This window comes from Hypanus sabinus, chromosome 16 (assembly GCF_030144855.1).
Source record: "Hypanus sabinus isolate sHypSab1 chromosome 16, sHypSab1.hap1, whole genome shotgun sequence".
Lineage (NCBI taxonomy): Eukaryota > Metazoa > Chordata > Chondrichthyes > Myliobatiformes > Dasyatidae > Hypanus > Hypanus sabinus.
Window position 1 is genome coordinate 62,487,917 of NC_082721.1, and position 24,306 is coordinate 62,512,222.

The 24,306-nt window shown below is 39.9% G+C and overlaps 1 protein-coding gene across 8 annotated transcripts in view; it reads left to right on the forward strand.

Moving 5' to 3' along the window:
- Nucleotides 1-24,306, forward strand: part of LOC132406362 (dedicator of cytokinesis protein 7-like) — a 216,429-nt gene that overhangs the window by 182,117 nt on the left and 10,006 nt on the right. For 4 of the 8 annotated variants that reach the window (XM_059991917.1, XM_059991919.1, XM_059991920.1 and 1 more), the window contains 4 exons: nt 5,233-5,358; nt 10,549-10,638; nt 14,228-14,464; nt 19,304-19,447. In XM_059991917.1, the coding sequence (XP_059847900.1) occupies nt 5,233-5,358; nt 10,549-10,638; nt 14,228-14,464; nt 19,304-19,447 (597 nt within the window). The other 4 variants (XM_059991918.1, XM_059991925.1, XM_059991923.1 and 1 more) reach the window with 2 other exon arrangements.

A 24,306-nucleotide genomic window follows, 5' to 3' on the forward strand; every position in this document is an offset into this window, starting at 1 on the left:
GCTTTTATGTATTGAATTGCTGCTACATGATTGGCTGATTAGATATTTGTCTATTTTAGGGACCTCTCTCCCTTTTGCTCTTTCTAAATTGCCGAAACGAATTGACAACCCGATAGTTAAACATACATTGCGTATATGGTTTCAATTTCGGAGATTTTTTGGGTTGACTCAATTCGTTTTAAATAGTCCTATTGTATCTAATTGTTTTTTTCACCCTTCCATTATAGATCAAGCTTATTCGGCTTGGAAAACTAAGGGATTACTAAGATTTTCTGATTTATTTTTAGATAATTGTTTCATGTCTTTTGAACAATTATCCAACAAATATAACTTGCCGAGATTTCATTTTTTTAGATATTTACAGATTAGACATTTTTTAAGTTCTGTACTCTCTACGTTTCCAAATTTTGTGCCTTCAGGTACTTTGGAGAGTTTATTTGAATTAGACCCTTTTCAAAAAGGGCTTATTTCAAAACTTTATAATATGATTATGAAGATACGTTCAGAGCCTCTTTATAAGACTAAACAGGATTGGGAAAGAGAGCTTAGTTTTAGTATTTCTAGTGAGAATTGGGATAGAATTCTTCAATTAGTTAATACATCATCGTTATGTGCCAAACATTCACTAATACAATTTAAGGTTGTACATAGGGCCCATATGTCCAAGGATAAATTAGCTCATTTTTACTCTCATATTAGTCCTATTTGTGATAGATGTCATTCAGATATTTGCATTAAGGAGCATATATACAAGTGTACCTAATAAAGTGGCCACTGAGTGTATTTACATTTGGTTGGGATTTAGTCGTCTATTCATTCAATATCTAGTGGAATATGTTGAGGCACATTTTAGGGTGGGTTGTCAGGAAAATAAATTTAAATGAGGTATGTGACCATATTATAGCTGAGTTGTTGATGATTAGTTCACACTTTCCATTTTGGCAGCAGTAGAACACCTTAGTGTCATAGGAGACCTTCTGTAACCTTTAGATGTAACAGTGATTGGTGTTTAGTCTATCAGTTGATGATCCTCTCTGCTTTCTCCTTTATTCCGCTTGCTGCTGATCACACTGTCCCCCTCACTGCACCTTGCGGTAAGTTGCTATATTTTATTATTAATTTACAGTGTTTTTTTTTATAATTTGCACTGAAAATTACTTAAAATAACTTTACACTTATAAATGTTTCTGCCAATTGCTTCAACTTCCAGTTCCATGAGAATTGATAAATTCTCAAAAGTACAAGAGTTTGGTATCTGATCTTGGATCTGGTAAAGTGGGTTTTCCTTTTGATGGAGTAGAAATAAAGAAATTTGGAAGGGAAGCCCCCTCCCCCTCCACTGTTGTGTTAAATAAGCTTTCATCTCTGGAACTTGATTTGAAGTCCTCCCAGATGTGATGAAAGTCTGCAATCTTATGTGTCCTGTGACATAAAGTCAGTTGATAGTTGTCTCTAGCTCGAGTCAGTCTCTCCCATAGTCAAAAGCTGTCATTTGATGCACATATGATTTGCCCCGTTGGATCGGCAAATAACACAGTAAGGTTCAGGTGTTGATGGATCAAGGAAATTTTTTTTGCCATATACTGTATATTTACATGTATTAGCAGTTTGCTATGGTTTGTTGGCAGAAAATGCAACAAAAAACACCAACATTCAATGGTAGAACAGTAAAAATAAAGAATTATTTTAAAAAATAAATGTAGAAATTAAAGTACATTTGTGCACAAATACATAAATCCATCATGTATTTACAATGTAAACAGCATTATAAAAAGTGGTTTAAACTATTTACAGTGACTGAAATAATAGAGGGCTGTGGGGGGTGCTAACTAGAATTCTTGACTAGATTAACTGCTTGGTGGAAGAAACTTTTAAGATGGCGTGAGGTTTTGTTTTAATAGCGCTATAACACTTCCAAGAAGGGAGCTTTTGTGAAAAGCATTATCCAGGGTGGGTGTGTCTACAATAAATTTTCTTACTGCGTCTTTGTTCTGGACACAAACAAGTCCTGCAGTGATGATAGATTGCAGCCAATGAGCTGACAATAGTAAGGTGTGTTAAATAAGGAAGCCTTAAAATGCCTTGGAAAAAGTATTCAACCCCCACAACTGTTTTCACATTTTATTGTCTCAGCTTCTAAATATAAAATATATTGAAGTAGCATTTTAGGGCTAATCTGCAAAAAATGTCAATCATGTCAAATCAAAAGGAAAATTCCAAAACATGTCAACAGTTTACTAAAAATTAAAAACCAAAATTATGAGGCTGAAAAACTATTCATTTCCTTTGTAATTACTGCGCTAATGTATTACATTACCAACTCACCCAATTTGTTGATGTAGAAAATTGGAGGATTGCATGTTCTCAATGAATTCATAATAAATACTCCCTCTCTCTCTGTAGGGTCCAACAATATGGTAGATCTTCAATAGTGCAAACCAAAATGAAGCCAAAAGACCGTTCAAGAAAAGTCAGGGAAATGATAATAGAGAAGCACAAATCTGGGGAAGGGTACAAGACCATCTCTAAGGCACTGAGCATACCTTGGAGCTCAGTGCAGTCCATCATGAAAAGGTGGAACAAAAACATGAAACCACAGCCACACCGCCTAGGTCAGACTGCCCGTCTAAATTTAGCCGCCAGAAAAGAATAGCACTTGTATGAGAGGCTACTGTGACAACAACAGTCACTCTGAGTGAGCTGCAGAAGTCAGTGGCTGCAACTGGAGCTGAAGTTCACAGCTCCACCATCTCTTGTGCAAGGCCTTGCACAAAAAGGGTGTTTATGGAAGAGTGGCAAGGAAGAAGCCCTGGCTTTAAAAAAAACGCATATCCGTACTCGCGTAAAGACTTCGCAAAGCATCTTTTAGAATATACTGAAAAGGTGTGAAAGAAGGTCTTGTGGTTGGGTGAGACTAAAGTGGAAATTTTTGGCCTTAATGCTCAGCAGTACATGTGTTGTAAATCTAATAGTGCACTTCAGCCAGGTAACACCAGACCTACTGTAAAGTATGGTGGAAATAGCATCATGCTGTGGGGATGCTTTTCAGTAGCAGGGACTGGAAACCTCATCAGGATTGATGAGAAGATGAATGCTGCTAAATATAGAGAGATCCTGGATAAAAACCTGCTAGGCTCTGCCAGAAAGCTTAAACTGTGGAGGACGTTCATCATTTAGCAGGACAACGACCCAAAGCGCATGGCCAGGACCACCATTGAGTGGCTTCAAATGAAAAAATTTGATGATCTTGAGTGACCCAGTCAGGGTCCTGACTTTAACCTGATCAAACATCTCTAGCGGATTGCTACCCAACAAAGCAGGACGTTCATGATTGTTTCCCAACAAAGCTGATACAGCTTGAGCAATTTTGCAAGGGGGAATTGTCAAATCTTGCTCCATCATGTAATGCAAAGCTAATAGAATCTTATCCAAAAAGATTACTGACTATAGTAGCTGCGTTCAACTAAGTAGGTGGTTCAACTAAGTACTGAGTAAAGGGGGATGAATATTTTTGAACTGCTGACATGTCAGTTTTTGAATTTACAATTTTCTCTGTTTTTTTGGCTCTATTATGGAAAAAAGAAGCATGTGATTCGCAAATAAAAATTGTCAGTTAAATTCAAAGGATCAATTTATTGTCAAGGTATATATACAGAATACAACTGGAATTTGTCTAATCTTGATCTAAATGAGTTGCAATACCCATTTATGTGAGCTAAAGGTTGGGGAGTGAATACTTTTACAAAGCACTGTATCTGATACTTCATATTTGAAACTAAATTTCACCACATTCTTGTCATAGATTTGCCTATAAATGTAAAGTAGGGCATAATTAACCTTCAAAGATACAACCTAATGACAACATGGGCATTTTAAATTGAAGTACAGATCAGAATCAAAACCAAAGGTGGGTGACTAATTCATTAAGCTGCACTGAGGTCAATTCCTTTAGCACTTCTTATTATGGGCAAGGAAGAGGATCAAGGATCAACTTGATTCGCCATATACATTTACATGTACTAGGAATTTGCTGTGCTCTGTTGGTCAGGGACCGACATGCTACAAAAAATAACATTTAACAATTATAAAGACTGAAGAATTATATAAAAAATAAAAGTTGGAGGTTAAAGGACAGATATAGAATAAAATGTGCATAAATGCATAAAAACTTGTATGTATTTACAACATAAACTTTATAACAGTTATAACAATATTATAAAAGCAGAAGTTCAGTCCTGATTTCAAAGGGAAACTTGCTGTCACACAAAATCTACCATCACAACACCCACTAACTGCGAGAACTGTTCCTATAGCACCTGAGCTGACGCCTCTTGGGGCTGTTTCTCACCAGCCCTAAATTGTTTCTCATCAATTTTACCAGCTTCCAGGTAGAATATTCATCAAAGTTATTCAACTGAAACATTGCCTTTCAAAATGGACAGGATTCCACTTCCCTAGCCCACTCTCTACCTTTTAGCTTCCATGTTCAATCTTAGTGTGTGGCTTTAACCAGGAATGTCTTGCCTTTTTCTTTTAATTTCTACCACAACACAATTTATCTCAATTCCATTAATCCTTCATGGGATAAAAATATTTTTGTGCATTCCCTGGATGTGATTTGGCCTCACCTTGTCATGTGTTGATATTCTAAATAGGTGGTATGAGCTACTGATGTTTTTCTTGTAGTTTCCTTGGTGTGGTGTCTATTTATGTCAAAAATTATTTTCCATAGAGTGAAATGAATGACCTATCTCAGACTTGATGACTTCAGTCTCAGTGCTAGATCCCAGACATTATAAAACAGCTACAAATTTGGTGAAATTGGGAAAAACCTCACAGACTGGTATGAGAAGTTCAAAAATACCATGCTGTCATTAGGTGACTCCCTTCTAAAGGAGAAGAGTTATGTGAATGATTTAATGCATGCACCAGTTAATCCGAGATGAGAGTATTTCAACAAGGATGGATAAACTTAATGGTGTCCTTCAAAAAATGTCAGAGGTGTAATCAAAAATAATACCTTAATGATAAATTGCTATCTGTATTCATTTTTGCACTGATTTTGTATATTATGCTGAACTATTCAATCCAGGGATATTCTTTTATAAACCACTTTACTTTTTAACTAACTATTTTAAAATAAAAGGCCATTTGAGGTTAGATGGAAGATCAAATGAGTTGCTGCTGCATTTGTTAACACACTTTCCTGAAACATTTCTGCAGAATTCAAAGAGAATGTTTGGGACTTATTTCCGAGTGGGTTTCTATGGTTGTAAGTTTGGAGATTTGGACGAACAAGAGTTTGTCTATAAGGAGCCCTCAATCACCAAGTTGGCAGAGATTTCATATCGTCTTGAGGTAAGTCAGTTTGCCAGCTCTCAAGAACCAGAGCTAGGCAAATTTCCTTTTCTTAAAGATGTGGGCTTGCATGTACAGCTTTCAGATCTGCAGATGATGCAGCACTTGAAGGTGTAGAAATCAGAAGAGAAGATAGTAGTAGACTTGAAGATATACAGTGCCTATAAAAAGTATTCACACCCACTCCTTCTTTGGAAGTTTTCATTTTTATTATTTTACAACATTGAATCACATTGGATTTAATTTGGCTTTATTTGACACTGATCAACAGAAAAAGACTTTCATGTCAAAGTGATAACAGATCTCTATAAAGTGAGATCTAAGTTAATTACAAAGATAAAACATTAAATAATAGACTGCAGAAGTATTGACCCCCTTTAATATAACAACCAAATTATCACTGGAGGAGTCGATTGGTTTTAGAAGTCACATAATTAGTTAAATGAAGATCACTTGTGTGCAGTCAAGGTATTTCAATTGACTTAAGTAAAAATAGACCTGTATCTGGAAGGTCCAACTGCTGGTGAGTCAGTATTGTGGCTTAAACTACACCATGAAGGCAAAAGAGCTCTTTGAGCAACTCCACGAAAAGGTTATTAAAAAGCACAAGTCAGGAGATGGATACAAGTCACTGAATATCCCTTGGAGCACAGTTAGGTCAATCATCAAGAAATGGAAAGAATATGGCACAGTTGTAAATCTGCCTAGAGCAGGCCGTCTTCAAAAACTGAGTGACCGTGCAAGAAGAGGACTAGTGAGGAAGGCCACTAAGAGACCTATGACAACTCTGGAGGAGTTACAAGCTTCAGTGGCTGTGATGGGAGAGACTGCACATACAACAACTGTTGGCCGGGTGTTTCACCAGTCGCAGCTTTATCAGAGAATGGCAAAGAGAAAGCCACAGTTGAAAATAAACTCACATGGAAGTTTCTAGGAAGGATTCAAGAACAAGCAGAAGCGTATCGGAGACTGAAGTTAACTGGAAGAAAGTTCTGTGGTCTAATGGATTCAAAATTGAGCTTTCTGGCGATCAGACTGTATGCTCAGGCTGAAGCCAAGCACTACACATCATCAAAAGCACACCATGTTAAGCGGATGACATTTTGATCTGTCTAGGGCAACCAACATACTCTTTACCTAAATTGATTCAATCCTTTGAACAATATGGTCAATTATCAGGATACAAGATCAACATAGATAAAACCCAATTACTTTCATATTACTATAGCCCACCAAGAGAAATTGAAAGTCGATACCTCTGGGCATGGCGCACAGAGTCTTTCAAATATTTGGGCATCATTATGCCAAAAGATTTGGCAAAATTATCAGAATGTAATTATCAGCCTTTATATAAAAAAATGAAGGAAGATGTGGCAAGATAGAACCCGATTCCTTTTTTCAGTCTCAGTTCAAGAATTGAGTCTATTAAAATGAATATACTGCCCAGACTGTTATATCTCTTTCAGACCCTACCAATAGAGATAAATCAAAATCAATTCAATGAATGGAACTAGTTGCTATCAAGGTTTCCTCCGTAACTTCCGCCACCTCCTACATGATCCCACCACCAGCTACATCTTCCCCTCCCCCCCACTCTCGGCTTTCCGCAGGGATCGCTCCCTACATGACTCCCTTGTCCATTCATCCCCCCTATCCCTCCCCACCAACCTCCCTCCGGGCACTCATCCCTGCAAACGGAAGAAGTGCTACACCTGCCCCCACACTTCTTCCCTCACCACCATCCTAGGCCCCAGACAGTCCTTTCAGGTGAGGCACCACTTCACCTGCGAGTCAACTGGGGCGATATACTGTAACAGGTGCTCCCGATGTGGCCACTTATACATTGGGGAGACCCACCGCAAACTGGGAGACCATTTCGCCGACACCGGCACTCAGTGCTGTAGCAGTAGCGGGATCTCCCTGTGGCCACACACGTCAATTCCACAGACCACTCCCACTCTGACATGTCTGTCCATGGCCTCCTCTACCGTCAAGATGAGGCCACCTACAGGTCGATGGAGCAATAACTTATCTCCTACCTGCCGGCATGAACATTCAACTCACAGACCTCTGTTGATACCCCTGCCCCTCCCCATCACCCCCATCCCTATCTATTATTTCAGTCTGGTTCTCTTTCTCTCTCTTTTTTCCCCCCTCACTATAATCTCCCCCCTAGCCCTACCTTTCTTTCTCTTTTATTTCCCATAATTCTCCACCTTCCCCCAGCCCATTTCCCTCCAGCCTATCACTTCCTAGCTCTCTACTTTATCCCTCCCCCCACTCCTTATCCCCCCTCGACCATCCCATATTACTTTACTCCTGATGAAGGGTTTCAGCCCGAAATGTCGTCACTACCTCCTCCCATTGATGCTGTCTGGCCTACTGAGTTCTGCCAGCATTTTGTGTTTTTTTTTGCTATCAAGGTATATTTGGCAGGTAAAAGACCTAGAGTTCGTCTCAAAATTTTGCAGTTTAGCAAAGGAAAAGTGGGGATGGGGCCTACATTCTCTTAGAGATTATTATTTTGCAGCACAGTTGGGAGCTGTGATAAGTTGGTGCAACCCATCATATGACGCTCAATGGGAAAACATTGAGGAGCGGGTACTTCCCATCCCCATACAAGCAATTTTGGCTGATAACAACCTGCAAAGGTACATAAATACTATTGATAACCCATGGGTGAAATTGACTCTTAAAATATGGAAAACTACTATAAAAGAATATAATCTAGAGGGAGACATTGCAATTCTTAAATGGTGTGCATATGACTTGGATTTTACACCAAATAAATTGGATGCTAGATTTAAGGACTGGACAGCTAAAGGAATAACAGTTCTTTGCAACATAATGAAAGAAGGAATACTGTTCAGTTTTGAAATGCATAAAGAGAAACACTTATTAGAAAAACAAGATTTTTATCGGTATTTACAGATGCGACAATATGTTAATAAGATGCTTTAAAATGTAACCAAGGCAAGTACATGCTTGATAGAGCTCTTTAGAAAACCATATAATTCAGATAATGGCAGTAGAATCATTTCAAGCATGTATAAGGGGTTGTCAAATCTTAAAACACATTTGACTTCATAAATTAAAACAAAATGGGAGAAGGAAGGAAAGATAACTATATCTGAGGAAGAATGGACAACAATATGGAGGTATCAATGGAAGTGTACCAGTTCACAGAAATGGAGGGAGTTTGGATGGAAAAACTTGATAAGATTTTTTTTTACACCCGTTCAGAAATCCCATTATGATAGTAACCTCCCTGTTTGCTGGAGGAATTGTGGAAATCAAAATGCAAATCATTATCATATTTTTTAGGACTACCCTATTATCAAAAACTATTGGAGGGGGATACACAATGCCCTACAAGATATCTTTAAATGTGAAATACCCTTAGAGAGTAAGACCATATATTTTGGATATATACCCCAAGAATGGTTGAAAAGAGATAAATATTTAATGAATATACTGTTGGTGGCTGGTAAAAAGACTCTTACTAGGAAATGGTTATCACAGGAGAGTCCAACTTTAAATACATGGATGGAAATTACAATGGACATTTACAAAATGGAGAAGATAACAGCATCTGTTAGACTGGAACAATTTGATTCATACTGGGAAAATGGTTTAACTACATAATGCCTCATAGGCCTGATTTTATTCTCACAAATCAATGAATCTGTTGTAAAAAAAAATCACTCCCTACTTGTACATAGTTCTTTCCTTTGGCTTGTCTTTTCTTTCCACTTTTTTCTATAAGTGTATACCTCAGATAAATACTTTGTGGAAATTTGTGATATATATGATTATATGATATATATGTACAATGTCTGAAATACATCTTATGGAAATGTTTGTTTGATGATGAACTTCAATAAAAAAATAAATTACAAAAGCACACCATGAGCCATGGTGGTGGCTGCATCACAGCAGCAGGCCTTGGAAGGATTGTGAATGTAGGGGGTAAAATGAATGCAGCAAAATACAAGGAAATCCTGGAGGAAAGCCTGATGCATTCTGCAAGAGAACTGCTATTTGGGAGACTATTTGTTTTCCAGCAAGGTGATGACCCCAAGCACAAAACCAAAGCTACACAGGATTTGCTTAAAAACAACGAAGTTAATGTCCTGGAGGGGCCAGGTCAGAGTCCAGACTTCGATCCAATTGAGAATTTGTGGCTGGACTTGTAAAGGAATGTTCACTCACGATCCCATGCAGTCTGAAAGAGCTTGAGCAGTTTTGTAAAGAAGGATGGGGGGAAATTGCAATGTCCAGATGTGCAAACCTGATAGAAACCTATCCACACAGACTCAAGGCTGTAATTGCTGTCAAAGGTGTATCTACTAAATACTGACTTGAAGGGGGTGAGTGATTATGCATAGTTATTTTGTGTTTAATAACTGTAATAAATTTAGACCGATTTGTCAAAATTTGTTTTCACTTTGACTTGAAAGAGTCTTATCTGTTGATCAGTGTCAAAAAAGCTAAGTTAAATTCACTGTGATTCAATGTTGTAAAACAATAAAACATGAAACCTAACGGGGGGGTGAATACATTTTTTATAGGCACTGTATGGTGAAATGGGCAAATGGATGTCAGATGAATCTTGATGGTAAGAAATGCAAAGTGTTCCATTTTGCTGCAAGAATGGGAAGAGACAAGATAAATTAGAGTGCAAAAATTCTAAAAAGGCTGCAAGACCGAAGACCTAAGAACATCAAGTACATCACTTGAAAGTTTCTGGGAAGGATACAAGCACAAGCAGAAGAAATTTATGGAAATAATGTTTTGATGGAGTACTTCAGTAATGTGGATAGACCGGAGAAGCAGGGACATGGGGTTGTTGTCTTGGAACTAAAGAGATTACAGGGGTGTCCGATAGAAATGTTTAAATTCAGGGAAGGATAGAGAAAGTGGTGGGGGGGGGGGTGGGAGGGGTGAGAGAGAGAAACACTACTCCCATTCGTAAAGAGTTGATACCAAATAATATTATTGGCAAGAGAAGCAACAGAGACATGATGAGAAAACTTCAAGTTCTTGAGCACACTAGGGGCAGAGTGAAACATGAAATTCAAAGGAACTAGATGAAAGTAGGGAATTTTCACAGCTATGGGTGCTGTGATTAAATGGGTTCTATATTGTGTTCTCGTTCCCTCTAATTAAAATTGTTCTGTATTGTGATAGGAGTTCTACCGGGATCGGTTTGGGGAAGAGGCTGCTGAGATTATCAAAGATTCTAATCCAGTCGACAAAGCTAAACTGGATCCTAACAAGGTAACAGCAACTTAGAAGATAAGACTACCCACCATGAAAATGTGAATAGTTAATACCAAAGTACTTTACCCAGGTTAACAACTTAGTTCACCTTAAATAGGCAAGGTATAGATGGATACCTTTGGCACAGGGTATCCTATGTACATGGAAGGATACAGAGGTAACGTGGGCATATGAGATTAGTGTAGGTAGGCAGAACAGTCCATCTGTTTCATCGAACAAACTGTAGAACATAGAACACTATAGCACAGTACAAGGCCTTCAGCCCACTATGTTGTGCTGATCTTGTAACCTACTCTTAAGATCAATCTCAATATGCCCAACTAAGAATTTCTTAAATGTCCCTCATGTCAGCTCCAACCACCACCCAGGGTAGCACATTCCACACACCCACCACTCAGTGGGGGTGGGGGATAAAAACTACTTACCTCTTGCAACCCCCTTATACTTTCCTCCAATCACCTTAAAATTATGCCCCCTCGTATTCGCCTTTTCTACACTGGAGAAAAGTTCTCTGGCTATCGCTCGATCTAAGCCTGTCATTGTCTTGGACATCTTTCTGCGCTGGATGACTGAGTCTGGTACACAGGATTTGAGCAGTTATTACTCAGGTAGTCTGGTTGAAAATTTTTTTCAACACTATCTACATCCAAAACAAATGTACCTTGGTAAGCTCCCGCCTTACTGCAACCACATGCTTTTATTCCATTCTCCGTAGTCCCGTGGGTGTACCAATCTGAGATTTTCCGTGCTTGCCACTTTCTATGAAAATGGTCATTCTGTACCAAAACAAGCATCGTGCAATGGATGGGAGATGTGTTCAGATATAAAATTGAAGCCTGACTTGAAAGCAGTTGAAACATGGAAAACTGAGCCTAAGTCAACTACTATTTTGATGCCCAAACACAGCACATCTTTGGGTCTTGTTGGGCACAAATTACATAACTATGGTTGACCTATATAATTAAAAATTAAGATTGGCTTTAGTTGTCACATGTACTATACATTAAAATGCAGAATGAAATACAAAGATGTTCTGGGGACAGCCCACAAGTGTAGCCATGCTTCCAGTGCACACCCACAACCTGCTAACCCCAACCCATACATCTTTGGAATGTGGGAGGAAACGGGAGCAACTGGAGGAAACCTACACAGTCACGGGGAGAACAGGCAAGAATTGAATCCTAATTACTGGTGCTGTGAGGCATTGCACAAGCTACTATGCTGGAGACCACATTAAAGTTATTCAGTCTTATTTTATATTGTTCCTCTGGTGAAAATCCCCCTTTCTTGTCTCTTAAAGCCAATCAACAATTTAACAATATTAGACTGACATGCATTAAAGTTCCATTCCCTGAACTGGAGCTCCGTTTTGGCAGTAGCTCTTTGTCATTCTGTCAATGCTAAGAGAGTTCATGCATAACATTTATGATGCAGCTTATTTTTCCCTGTCACCTATATGTGAAGCTTGTATTGTTCCATACCTCAAAATTTCACAATTGCTCCAATATTCAGTAGAGGCTGAGTTAAAATTGTCAAGAATACTTAAAACTTTACAACTACATACATACAGAAAGGGAAGTTCATCCATTGTATGTCTAATGATACCATAGACAATGAAGAGTGTGCTGAATACGGTACTTAAAAAGCCCTTTAGCAAGACACCACACCGTAACTGTTGTAGAGGGTTAAAAGGTGCGGAAGAAAGGCAGTGGTAGAAAGCTAAACAAAAATTGCTTTGAAGGTGAAATTGGTTGGAAGTGGGTTATGGTGTTCAACAGGATTCTGTTCTGGGGCCACTGCTTTTCACTGTGTTAACCAGAGTTTACAGAAGTTGCAGTGTGTTGTTGCAAAAACTGAGGAGGATCACAGGTGAAGCACTCAGTGCACTTGTGTGCTCCACACCTCATGAAGAATATTAAGACAGTAGAAGGGACATGACTAGAGGTAGTTAGTGTGAGGATTTGATTACAGGAATAAGGAAATTAGACTGCAATTATAAACTGCCTTGACAAGGCCACAACTGGAGTGCTGTGTGCAGTTTGGGTCTCCCTATGCAGGAATAATTGTCCTTAACATCGAGCAAATGTAGTGAAGGTGCACCAGACTGGGGCTAGGATGGCAGGTTTGTACATGAAGCGACATTGAGTAGAACTAGGCTTGTATTCTCTACGGATCAGAAGAACTGAAAACATTTTTGCAGCATCTCACAGGTTGGATATGGGAGAATGTTTTCTCTGGCTAAGGAATCAAGAAGCAAGAGTGAGATTAACATGGTAGTGTGTTTCAGACTGAGGTGAGGAGAAAATTTCTTAATTCAGCAGAAGAATCTGTGGAATTCTTCAACCCAGAAGCCTGTGGAGGCTCTGTCATTGAGTTCATTAAGAACCAAGGTCATCATATTATTTTATATCAAGCAAATCAAGGGACATGCATTTAGTGCTACAGACTAGTGCCGAGAAGATCAACTGTGATATCGATAAATGACAGAGAAGATCTTGAAAGATGAATGACAGTAGGTCAGTGGGTACCATGCAGGAGTTGGGCCGAAGGGCCTGTTTCTATGTTATATTACTCTATGGATGGCCTCCTCCTGCTCGGATTCTGTTCTTGTGAAGGAATAGATGGAACAAGGTAGTTGATGAGCTGAAATCGATAGATAATGAAATGCAGGTGTCTTTGGAAACAGGAAAAGGACATTGAGAGACTGGCATTCACTGCCAGAGCTACTAGCATGAACAGAGATTGGAAGTGGAAGAATGTGATGAGGGAACCTATGGTGATGCTCATCTGAAGCACGGACACAAATTGCTAAGCTTGATTCAGCTAGGTTTAAATTTTATAATTCCCTCATCTTCATCAGAATCAGGGATCAGGTTTATTATTATCAGTGACATAATTTATCAAATTTGTTGTTTTTCAGCAGCAGTTCTGTGCAATGCATAAAGATTTACTGTAAGTTAGGATAATAAATATGAAAAATAAATAATGTAAGAAGAGGCCAAAAGATGAGATAGTGTTCATGGTTCGTTCAGAAATCTGATGACAGAGTGGAAAAAGCTGTTCCTGAAACTTTAAATGTGTGCTTTAAGACTCCTGTATCTCTTCTCTGATGGTGGCAATGAGAAGAGGCATGTCCTTGGGTGGTGAGGGTCCTTAATGATGGTTGCTGCCTCCTTTAGGTATTGCTTATTGAAGATGTCCTTGATGGTGGGGAGGGTAGTGCTATTATGGAGCTGGCTGAGTTTGTAACCCTCTGCAGCTTTTTCCAATCCTGTGTGCCTCCATACCATTGGTGATGCAACCAGTCAGAATACTTTCCATGGTACATCTGTAGAAATTTGCTCAACTTTGGTGACACACCAAATCTCCTCAAAGTTCTAATAAAATATATCCAGTTGTGTGCCACCTTTGCAATAACATCAATATGTTGGGTCCAGGATAGATCTTCAGAGATGTTGACGCCCAAAGATTTGAATCTGCTCACCCTTTCCACTGCAGAACCGCTGTGTTTTCCCTCTACTTCCCCTTCCTTCATTTTAACCTGTTAAATTTGTAAGCATTAGAAAGTGTCCATTTTTCTTTCCAGGCATACATACAAATCACATACGTTGAGCCATTCTTTGACACCTATGAAATGAAAGACCGCATCACGTACTTTGACAAGAATTATAACCTGCGCTGCTTCATGTACTGCACACCCTTCACATTGGACGGCCGTGCCCATGGAGACTTGCATGAGCAATACAAACGAAAGACAATTCTCACAACTTCACACGCCTTTCCCTACATCAAAACCAGGATCAATGTCATGAACAAGGAAGAGGTAAGAATCTTGTTTCAAGAAGGATTTCAGTTACAGCTCTGAATAGGTTTGCTGTGTTATCTCATCTTTGGCTTGGTAATCTTGTAAGGATCCTGAAGCATGTTACTTAATAATTGTAAGATGTTGTTGTGGCCTCTGTCGGTCGTGGTCGACCATGGGTACTGCGCCTCTGGTAGTCACTAGTTTGTTGAGCAGCGTAGACTGTGGCTATCGAGGCCAATCCTGGAACGGTAGGCTCTGCCACAGTTGCTGCATGTGTAGGGTGTCATGGAATCGTTGTCCACTGTGCTTTCCCTTTAGCTCTCTGCTCCTCAAACTGACTCAGGATCACTCTTTCGCCTTGCCCTAGGCGTTGCTGAAGTGTGAGACCAGGTTCTCAGTTATATCCAGTGATGTCATGTTATAATTCTAAAATTAGCAAGGTGAAACGAAATCTACATAAGCTAACAATGCATCTTTATTGAACATCAACCTACATATTGATGGCAGTTTTCTTAACAGTGTTTAGAAACTGCCTCTTCTGTTTTTTTACATATTTGCTTACTGCCTATCCCTAATAACCCTTGGGAAGATGGTGTTGAAATACCCTTTTGAACTGTTACAATCATGCTTAAAAAGGCAGCAACAATGGATTGTGAGTTCCAGAAATTAAAAATTGTACATCGACACATAGTGAAATGCATCATTTGTATCAATGACCAACACAATCCAAGGATTTTCTGGGGGCAGCCCACAAGTGCTGCCATGCTTCTGGCACCAATAGAGCTTGTCCACAACTTAACCAAACCAATATGCCTTAGGTATGTGGGAGGAAACAGGAGCACATGGAGGAAACCCACATAGTCACAGGGAGAACGTACAAGTTTCTCACATACAGCTGCAGGAATTGAACCCAGATTGATGGCGCTAGCTGCTACATTACCATACTTCTCCAATTGATCTCAGCAGCAGTGACAGATCTGCTATATATGAGACTTGAAGAGCGATTTCAGGAGGTGGCATTCCCGTGCATCTGCATGTTGTCCTTTTTCGTGGTTGAGGTCGTGGTTGGAATGTTCTATAGAGGTTATCAAGACTGGGAACTACTATGCATTTTGTAGATGGTACACATTGCAGCCAGTGATGGGAGGAATGAAAATGAGGAGGTGCCAAACAAGTCAACTTCTTAACCCTGCCCGATTCAAAGCACATTTATTATCAAAAAATGTATAAATTATACACTGTGAAATTTGTGTGCTTACAGGCAACCACAAACCCAAATAACCCAATAAAAAAAACAAAAACCACTGCTCAGAAAAAGGGAGAGGGGGAAAAAAAACACATACACATCAAGTAAACAAGAGAAGCAAGCCAACAGCATCGCGAACCAGACAGAGTCCCAGATCAGCTCCTGAAGCATCCGGAGCAGGCCCAAAGGCTGTCCCCAGTTTATCACTCCAGCAGGCAGTAACACTCAGCCCCTGGATCAGTTCACAACCTCCGCAGCTCAGAGAAAGGAATAAACATTCATGGGAGAGTGAGTGAAATCAGCCCGGCCCTAACCTGTGTACCTGACACTCTGCTTCCAGTCTACCTGGACCACGTTTAAGTTTTACAAGCGCCGAGTAGTGTCACGTTCTAGGACCTGGATCCCAGAGCCCCAATACACTTGTGCTGCTCAGCCTAAAGCCATTTGCAATTTCATCCAATTGACTTGGCACTTGGTGCGATCCAACCTCTCACCTGGGTTAGGTGGGCAAGCATCGAAACTCTTTTCCATCAACTTCTCTCCAAATCACTCACTTCATCTCTAACAGTGATTTGAACTCCATCTGCTACCCTGGCTCAAACACGTTTCTTGAGAACAACAGGAGCTGCACTCATTCAGACAAGTAGAGAGAGATCCACTGCATTCCTGACCTATAAGGTGGCACAGGAGCATGGGTTTTCTCCGGGTTCTCCGGTTTCCTGCCACATTCCAAAGACAGACAGGTTAGGCTTGATGAGTTGTGGGTATGCTATGCTGACACCAATAGGAAAGTGACACTTGCGGGCTACCCCAACACACCCTTCAACTGTGTCAGTCATTGACACAAATGATGCATTTCACTGTATTTTTCGGTGTACCTGTAACAAGTAAAGCTAATCTCTACCTTGTAGATAATGAAAAGGCTTTGGGACATCATGTGAAATACCTCAGGATATCCGTGCTCTTTACATGTCTAAGTCTGGTCAGTGGTGCAACTCAAGAACTGATGATGGGGGTCTCACTGAGCATCACGATAGAGACCAAGGAATTGAAGTGGCAGGAATCCGGAGCAACACACAAAATGCTGAAGGAACTCATCAGGTCAAGCAGCACCTATGGAGGGAAATGGACAGTCAGCATTTCAGGTTGATGCCCTTCATCTGGACTGAAAGATAGAGAGAAGATGAGTAGTATAAGAAATGGATGGAAAGGTGGCAAGAGACGGCAGGCAATAGGTGGATCCTCCAGGTCTTACTCTGCTTCTATGACTAATGGATGGTGGCAGAAGGCAGGCTGAAAAGGGGAGAGTGGGAATAGCACCAGAAGCTAGGATATGATAAATGGAAGTGACAAAGGGATGAAGAGGTAACCAGTATCATTTCTGGAGGTGCAGCCTAGTGTCCTTAGTCATCCCGTCATTCCCAGCAATAATCTTGTGATTATGAAAGGAATTGAAGTAAGTGATTCAGCAAATGTATCTGTAATGATGAAGGAACACAAGAGGGGCAAGACAAGAAGGAAAGTCGCACAGTTGTATAGCATGGAAATAGGCTCTTGTCCAACTAGTCCATACTCACCAAAGTTCACTTGTAAGCTGGTCCCATTTGTCTCTGGAAAAAGTACCTCTAAACCTTTTTAATCCATGTGCTTGTCCAAGTACCTTTTAATGTACTTGCCTGGCAGCTCATTCCAGTTACTAACCACCTTCTGAGTGAAAAGATTGCCCCCTCAGGTTTCTATTAATCTTTCCACTTTCACTTTAAACCTATGACCTATAGTTCCTTGATTCCCCAGTCCTGGAGAAAAGACTATGTGCGTTCACCTTATCTATGCCTCTTGTGGTTTTGTACACCTCTATAAGATCACCCTCATTCTGCTAGGCTCTAATGTTGTGGAGACTAAGTTATGGAGAATTACGTTCTCCATTACTTAGGCCCTTGTATAGCAAGAATAGCTGACAGTACTTAAGTTGACGGGACTACAAAAAACAATTTATAGTTCACAATCAGAAAACCAAAACTCCAAACCTGGAAGCTGTGAGGACTTAGAGAGAAGATGGGAGGTGTGTGTGAATCTTGATTGCACATAGAGCTGTCATTTAAACCACACATAAAATGGGCTCCTACTTGTCAAAATTTAAGGGCATTTCCATTTTGAAAATAAACTGGTTTAGCATATCTGTCTGTAATCATGAAGGACAAGTACAAGGAAGGGAAGTCAGAGTCATACAGAATGAAAACTAGTCCATGCCCACCAGGGAGCTGTGCGTACGAGCAGAGAACTTGAATTGGCATGTTTTTAAAGTTTCCATTTCCACACTAGTTTGTACCTCATTGTGAACACATAATTTTATTTTTCCATTTGAACCTTTATTGAAGTAAAACACACATCACCATCATAATACTGCAAAACTTCCCTTAGATCAAAGAGGAAGTTGTAATTCAAGATAGTTTTTGCTTAAAGGCAAGAATTCTCATCCACAAAGGCTTTACAATTACGAATCATGACCAGGTGAGTCACCAGCAGCTGTTGGCATGGTGCTGCTGATGGGGGAGACTAACCTGCTTGGACAGATTGTCAGCAGACTGACAACCATGAGAGTTTGGAATTTTTATCCCATGCTACAAGAGTGATAGATGGAAAAGGCAGGGTATCCAAATATCATTCTTAACATTAAGATTACTGTAATCCATTAGTCCTGTCCATGGACACTGTCTACTCTTCTTATTGCCTCAGTAAAGCAGCCAACATGCCAACAGACTTCATGCCCAATACTCTCTTCTCCCCCTGCCATCGGGCAGAAGATACAAAAGCCTGAAAGCACCAGGCACAAAAACAGCTTTTATCTCATTGTTATAAAACTTGAAAGGTCCCCTAGCATAATTGACATCAAACTGTACCTCATTATGACCTTGCACATATCTCTTTCTCTGTAAAACTATATTCTGTTTTCCATTACTGGTTTTCCTTTGTACTTCCTCAATATGCTGATGTGATGAAATGATCTGTATGGATGGCAGACAGACCAGTTTTTCACTGTACTTCAGTATGTGATAATATGCCAATTTACCAAACTCAAGCAAAGGTATTTCACCACAGCGTAAGAAATTGTGCTTTATTGTCATTTACTAAAATGACTCATTCAGGAGCTCTACACCGAGGGTTTTAATCTGATTGTTATAAACGTAGATCAGCAGGGGGAGATACCAGTCCTGCAGAGGCTCGTACTGTCTGCCACTAGAAATACCTGTCAAGCTCGTAAATACAAGAGATTCTGAAGATGCTGGAAATTCAGAGTAACACACACAAAATGCTGGAGGAACTCAGCAGGTCAGGCAGAACCTGCGGGAAGGAATAGAGTCGACTTCCTGATGAAGGGTTTTAGCCCAAAACGACCTCTCTTTATCCTTTCCATGGATGCTGCCTGACCTGCTGAGTTCCTCCAGCAATCTTGTGTGTGATACCTGTCAAGGTAAAGGGTTTCCAAACCCTGCACTTGAAGACTGAGGTTGTAATTGAGGATGCATGAGTAAGACATGATTAAAGCACCTTTCCAGACAAAGGATGTGATAAATGTTCTTAAATTCCGTGTACTTTTCTCTCATTTTCAGATTATATTAATTCCAATTGAAGTCGCAATCGAGGACATGCAAAAGAAGACCCAGGAGTTGGCTTTTGCCACGCACCAGGATCCGGCTGATGCAAAGATGTTGCAAATGGTCCTTCAGGGAAGTGTGGGAACTACAGTCAACCAGGTAAAGTGTCTGTGTCCATAATACCATAAAACATAAGAGCAGAATAAGGCCATTTGGCTATCAAGTCTGCTCTGCCATTCGATCATGGCTGATTTATTTTACCTCTCAATCCCATTCTCCTGCCTTCTCCCAGTAACCCATGGCACCCTTACTCATTAAGTACCTATCAACCTCCACTTTAAAGAGTCCTCCTTACATTTGAGTAAATTGTTTATATTCTTGCCTATTAAATGCAAATTCTTTCTGTTGGAATAGACTGTTCTTTTTTCCCTTTTTTGGATAAAATTTGTGTGCTCATTAACTTCTGGCAGTTTCTGCAGTGTGGCTAACAGTGAGTGCTGGAGAGCATTTTTCAGTGGTGAGCAGATTTGTGTTTTCTTGGCACTGTAAACGTGCTGTAGGTACGACGTGCATGTAATGTGTTTTACATGGAAACTGCCAATGGAGCTGAAGGAAACTGCCCGTAGCTTAGCGGCATTTGTTACTCATGCACAGAGCAAAATTGACAATGGAGTAGTAGGATTAAATGTATTTATTGAATCACATTAACCTTCTGTATATGCTGGGCAACTTACAGTGCGGGAGCTACAAACTGGGCCCACCGAGATGAAAAACATGCACATTCAAAAACTCAAGCAAAAAGAAAGGGGTGCTCTGCATATGGTGAACCCAGTTGATTCAACCGCATCCACACTTGCCACATTGATGCAGTCCCTTTCTCCTTTTCACAAGTTGTGAATGATCCTTGTAAACCAGTTACTCAACATACATGCCTGAATTCACATATGCCAGCCTCCAAATATACATCATCATGAACGTTTATTCATAAATAATTGCCATGAGCAAATATTATTCCTATGCACTTTCAGTGAGAGTTTATATCAGGTCCTACAGCAGTATAAATTAGAGATGACATCTGAGAATTGCTGAAATTCCTTAATTTAGAAGCTCCCTGCAGCCATGACCTGGCTGAGTTTGATTTTTGAATTTGATGAGTGAAAGATCATTTGTTTTTCTAACTCTGCTTCATACCATACGCTGGATAGCCATAAAAGTCAGTTGTAGGGATAGTGATAATATTTTTCATCTGATTATTATCAAACATATATTGAAACAAAATATCACTAAAAGATGAGGACTGACTCAAGGACTTCTGGTTGATAGAAATATGACTGACACTGCCTAAACCACTCGTGGTGCTACTTTAAGCTACAAACTCTGTACATAAACTGGCTACAGAACAATTACTCTTTTACCTAGAAGTTTCTAACAATATGTGAAGTTTCATTATTATAATAATCTCAGCTCTGTATGTTTAATCCTCTTGTTTATCTGCTCCTACCTTCAAGATTCAAAAGGTTAAAAGATTAGCTTTACTCACCAAACATGTGATCATTGGTGGTAGTATCATCACTAGAGTTGAATACAATGTTCGCCTAAGGGGTTATTCCCTTAATGTAGAATGCCTATGTGTCACTTTGTTTAACATGGAGAAGCTGATGTATGGGCAGCCACCACACTGTCCTTGACAGATTGGGGTCAGGTTCCAGTGGCATGGCTTGCAGTGTTAACCTGAGATTATTAACCTGCTCAGTTGCCCCATGCACTTCGGGCATAAGGTAGCCAACTCCCAATTTGTCGGTTTACAAAGGTCATACTTATACCCAAAAACGGGGCACTACATTCGCAAATATGGTTACCGATTCAAATTCATCGATTGATTGGCTATCGCATAGTTAAGCACACAAAATACTCGGAATGAGCATAGATGCAAGTGAAGTACTTGGAATGGTTATGGACGCAAGCAAAACACTCGAAATAGGTATATAGCTCAAAATACTTTGCCGAACACATTGTCTTGTGGTCGCAAGGTTCCTCTTCTTTGTGGTTGCCACATGCTGTCTGGCATCTTATTTTAGCTACCTCTTCCCTGTCCTCTTACACTTCACCAATGACGTATCCTCTCCCTGGTCCTGTCTACATATTTTGCTACACTTACCCCTCGCCCATCCCTTCTACACATACCCTCTTCACATCCTCAGCAGGATGACTTCACTGCTGCAGCCTTCCACTGCCTTCACTGATTATGTTTTCTGCCAGCTCCACCATTGAGATCTTGTTTGAAACACCTTGATGTTGCTGCCATGGGATCAAAGTTCAAAGTAAATTTATTATCAAAGTACATGTATATCACCATATACAACCCTGAGATTCATATTCCTGTGGGCATTCACAGTAAATATAAAGAAATGCCATGAAATCAGTAACAAACAATCAATGTGCGAAAGACAACAAAATATGTAAATACAAAAAAGCTAAATAATAATCATACATAAATAACCAATAAATATTCAAATTGTGACATGGAGTCTTTAAAAGGGAGCCCATAGGTTGTGGCAACAGTTCAGTTTTGGGGTGAGTGAATGCCATGTATAAATTTGCTGATGATACAACCATTGTTGGTAGAATCTCAGATGGGAATGAAAGGGTGTACATGAATGAGATATACCAGCTAGTTGAGTGGTGTCGCAGCAACAATCTTGCACTCAATTGTCAGTAAGACAAAAGAGCTGATTGTGGACTTCAGGAAGGGTAAGACGAGTAAACACAAACCAATCCTTAGAAAGGTCAGAGGTGGAGAGAGTGAGGTCAAGTTCCTGGGTATTAATATCTCTGAGATATCTTCTAATATCTAATCTCACCCCAACATATCAATGCAGCTATAAAGAAGACAAGACAGCAGCTATATTTTATTAGGGCTTTGAAGAGATTCTGTTTGTCACCTAAAGCACTCAAACTACTATGTATGTACTGTGGAGAGCATGCAGAGCATTATCTAGTATGGGGTGGGGTGCTGCTGCACAGGACCAAAAGAAACTGCAGAGAGTTGTAAAATTTGTCAGCTCCATCTTGGATACTAGCCTCCATAGTATCCAAGACATCTTCAAGGAGCAGTGCCTCAGGAAGGACATACAGAAGCCTGAAGGCGCACACTAGCAATTCAGGAACAGCTTCTTCCTCTCTGCCATACAATTCCTAAGTGGACATTGAACTCACTTTTTAAAAAATATATATATACTATTTCTGTTTTTGCACTGTTTTTACTCTATTTAACATACATATACAGTGGCATGCAAAAGTTTGGGCACCCCTGGTCAAAATTTCTGTTACTGTGAATAATTAAGTGAGTAGAAGATGAACTGATCTCCAAAAGTCATCAAGTTAAAGATGAAACATTCTTTTCAACATTTTAAGTAAGATTAGTATATTATTTTTGTTTTGTACTATTTTAGAGTGAAAAAAAGGAAAGGAGCACCATGCAAAAGTTTGGGCACCCCAAGAGATAACTTTCACCAACTTTCAGACCTTAATTAGCTTGTTAGGGCTATGGCTTGTTCACAGTCATCATTAGGAAAGGCCAGGTGATGCAAATTTCAAAGCTTTATAAATACCCTGACTCCTCAAACCTTGTCCCAACAATCAGCAGCCATGGGCTTCTCTAAGCAACTGCCTAGCACTCTAAAAATTAAAATAAATGATGCCCACAAAGCAGGAGAAGGCTATAAGAAGATAGCAAAGTGTTTTCAAGTAGCCGTTTCCTCAGTTTATAATGTAATTAAGAAATGGCAGTTAACGGGAACGATGGAAGTCAAGTTGAGGCCTGGAAGACCAAGAAAACTTTCCGAGAGAACTGCTCATAGTATTGCTAGAAAGGCAAAACAAAACCCTCGTTTTACTGCAAAAGACCTTCAGGAAAATTTAGCAGACTCTGGAGTGGTGGTGCACTGTTCTACTGTGCAGCGACACACAAATATGACCTTCATGGAAGAGTCATCAGAAGAAAACCTTTCCTGCGTCCTCACCTCAAAGTTCAGCGTCAGAAGTTTGCAAAGGAACATCTAAACAAGCCCAATGCATTTTGGAAACAAGTCCTGTAGACTGATGAAGTTAAGATAGAACTTTTTGGCCACAATGAGCAAAGGTATGTTTGGAGAAAAATGGGTGGAGAATTTCATGAAAAGAACACCTCTCCATCTATTAAACACGGGTGGATCAACCATGCTTTGAGCTTGTGGTGCAGCCAGTGGCACGGGGAACATTTCACTGGTAGAGGGAAGAATGAATTCAATTAAATACCAGCAAATTTTGGAAGCAAACTTCACACCGTCTGTAAAAGAAAAACTGAAGATGAAAAGAGGTTGGCTTCTGCAACAGGATAATGATCCTAAACATTCCTCAAAACCTAAAATGGACTACCTCAAGAGGCACAAGCTGAAGGTTTTGCCATGGCCCTCACAGTCCTCTGACCTAACTGTCATCGATAATCTGTGGATAGACCTCAAAAGAGCAGTGCATGCAAGACAACCCAAGAATCTCACAGAACTAGAAGCCTTTTGCAAGGAAGAATGGGTGAAAATCCCCCAAACAAGAACTGAAAGACTCTTAGCTGGCTACAGAAAGCGTTTACAAGCTGTGATACTTGCCAAAGGGGGTGTGACCATGCAGAGTGCCCAAACTTTTGCTTCAGGCCCTTTTCCATTTTGGTATTTTGAAACTGTAAAAGATGGAAATAAAAAAGTAATCTTGCTTAAAATATGAAAGAAATGTGTCATCTTTAACTTTATGCCTTTTGGAAATCAGGTCATCTTTACTCTCTTAGCTATTCACAGCATCAGAAATTTTGACCAGGGGTGCCCAAACTTTTGCATGCCACTGTATATATACTTACTGAAATTGATTTACTTATTTATTTTGTTTTCTTTCTATATTATCGTGTATTGCATTGTACTGCTGCTACGTTAACAAATTTCACAACAAACCTGATTCTGAAGTTATCCCCTCTGGTTCATAAGCCTAAT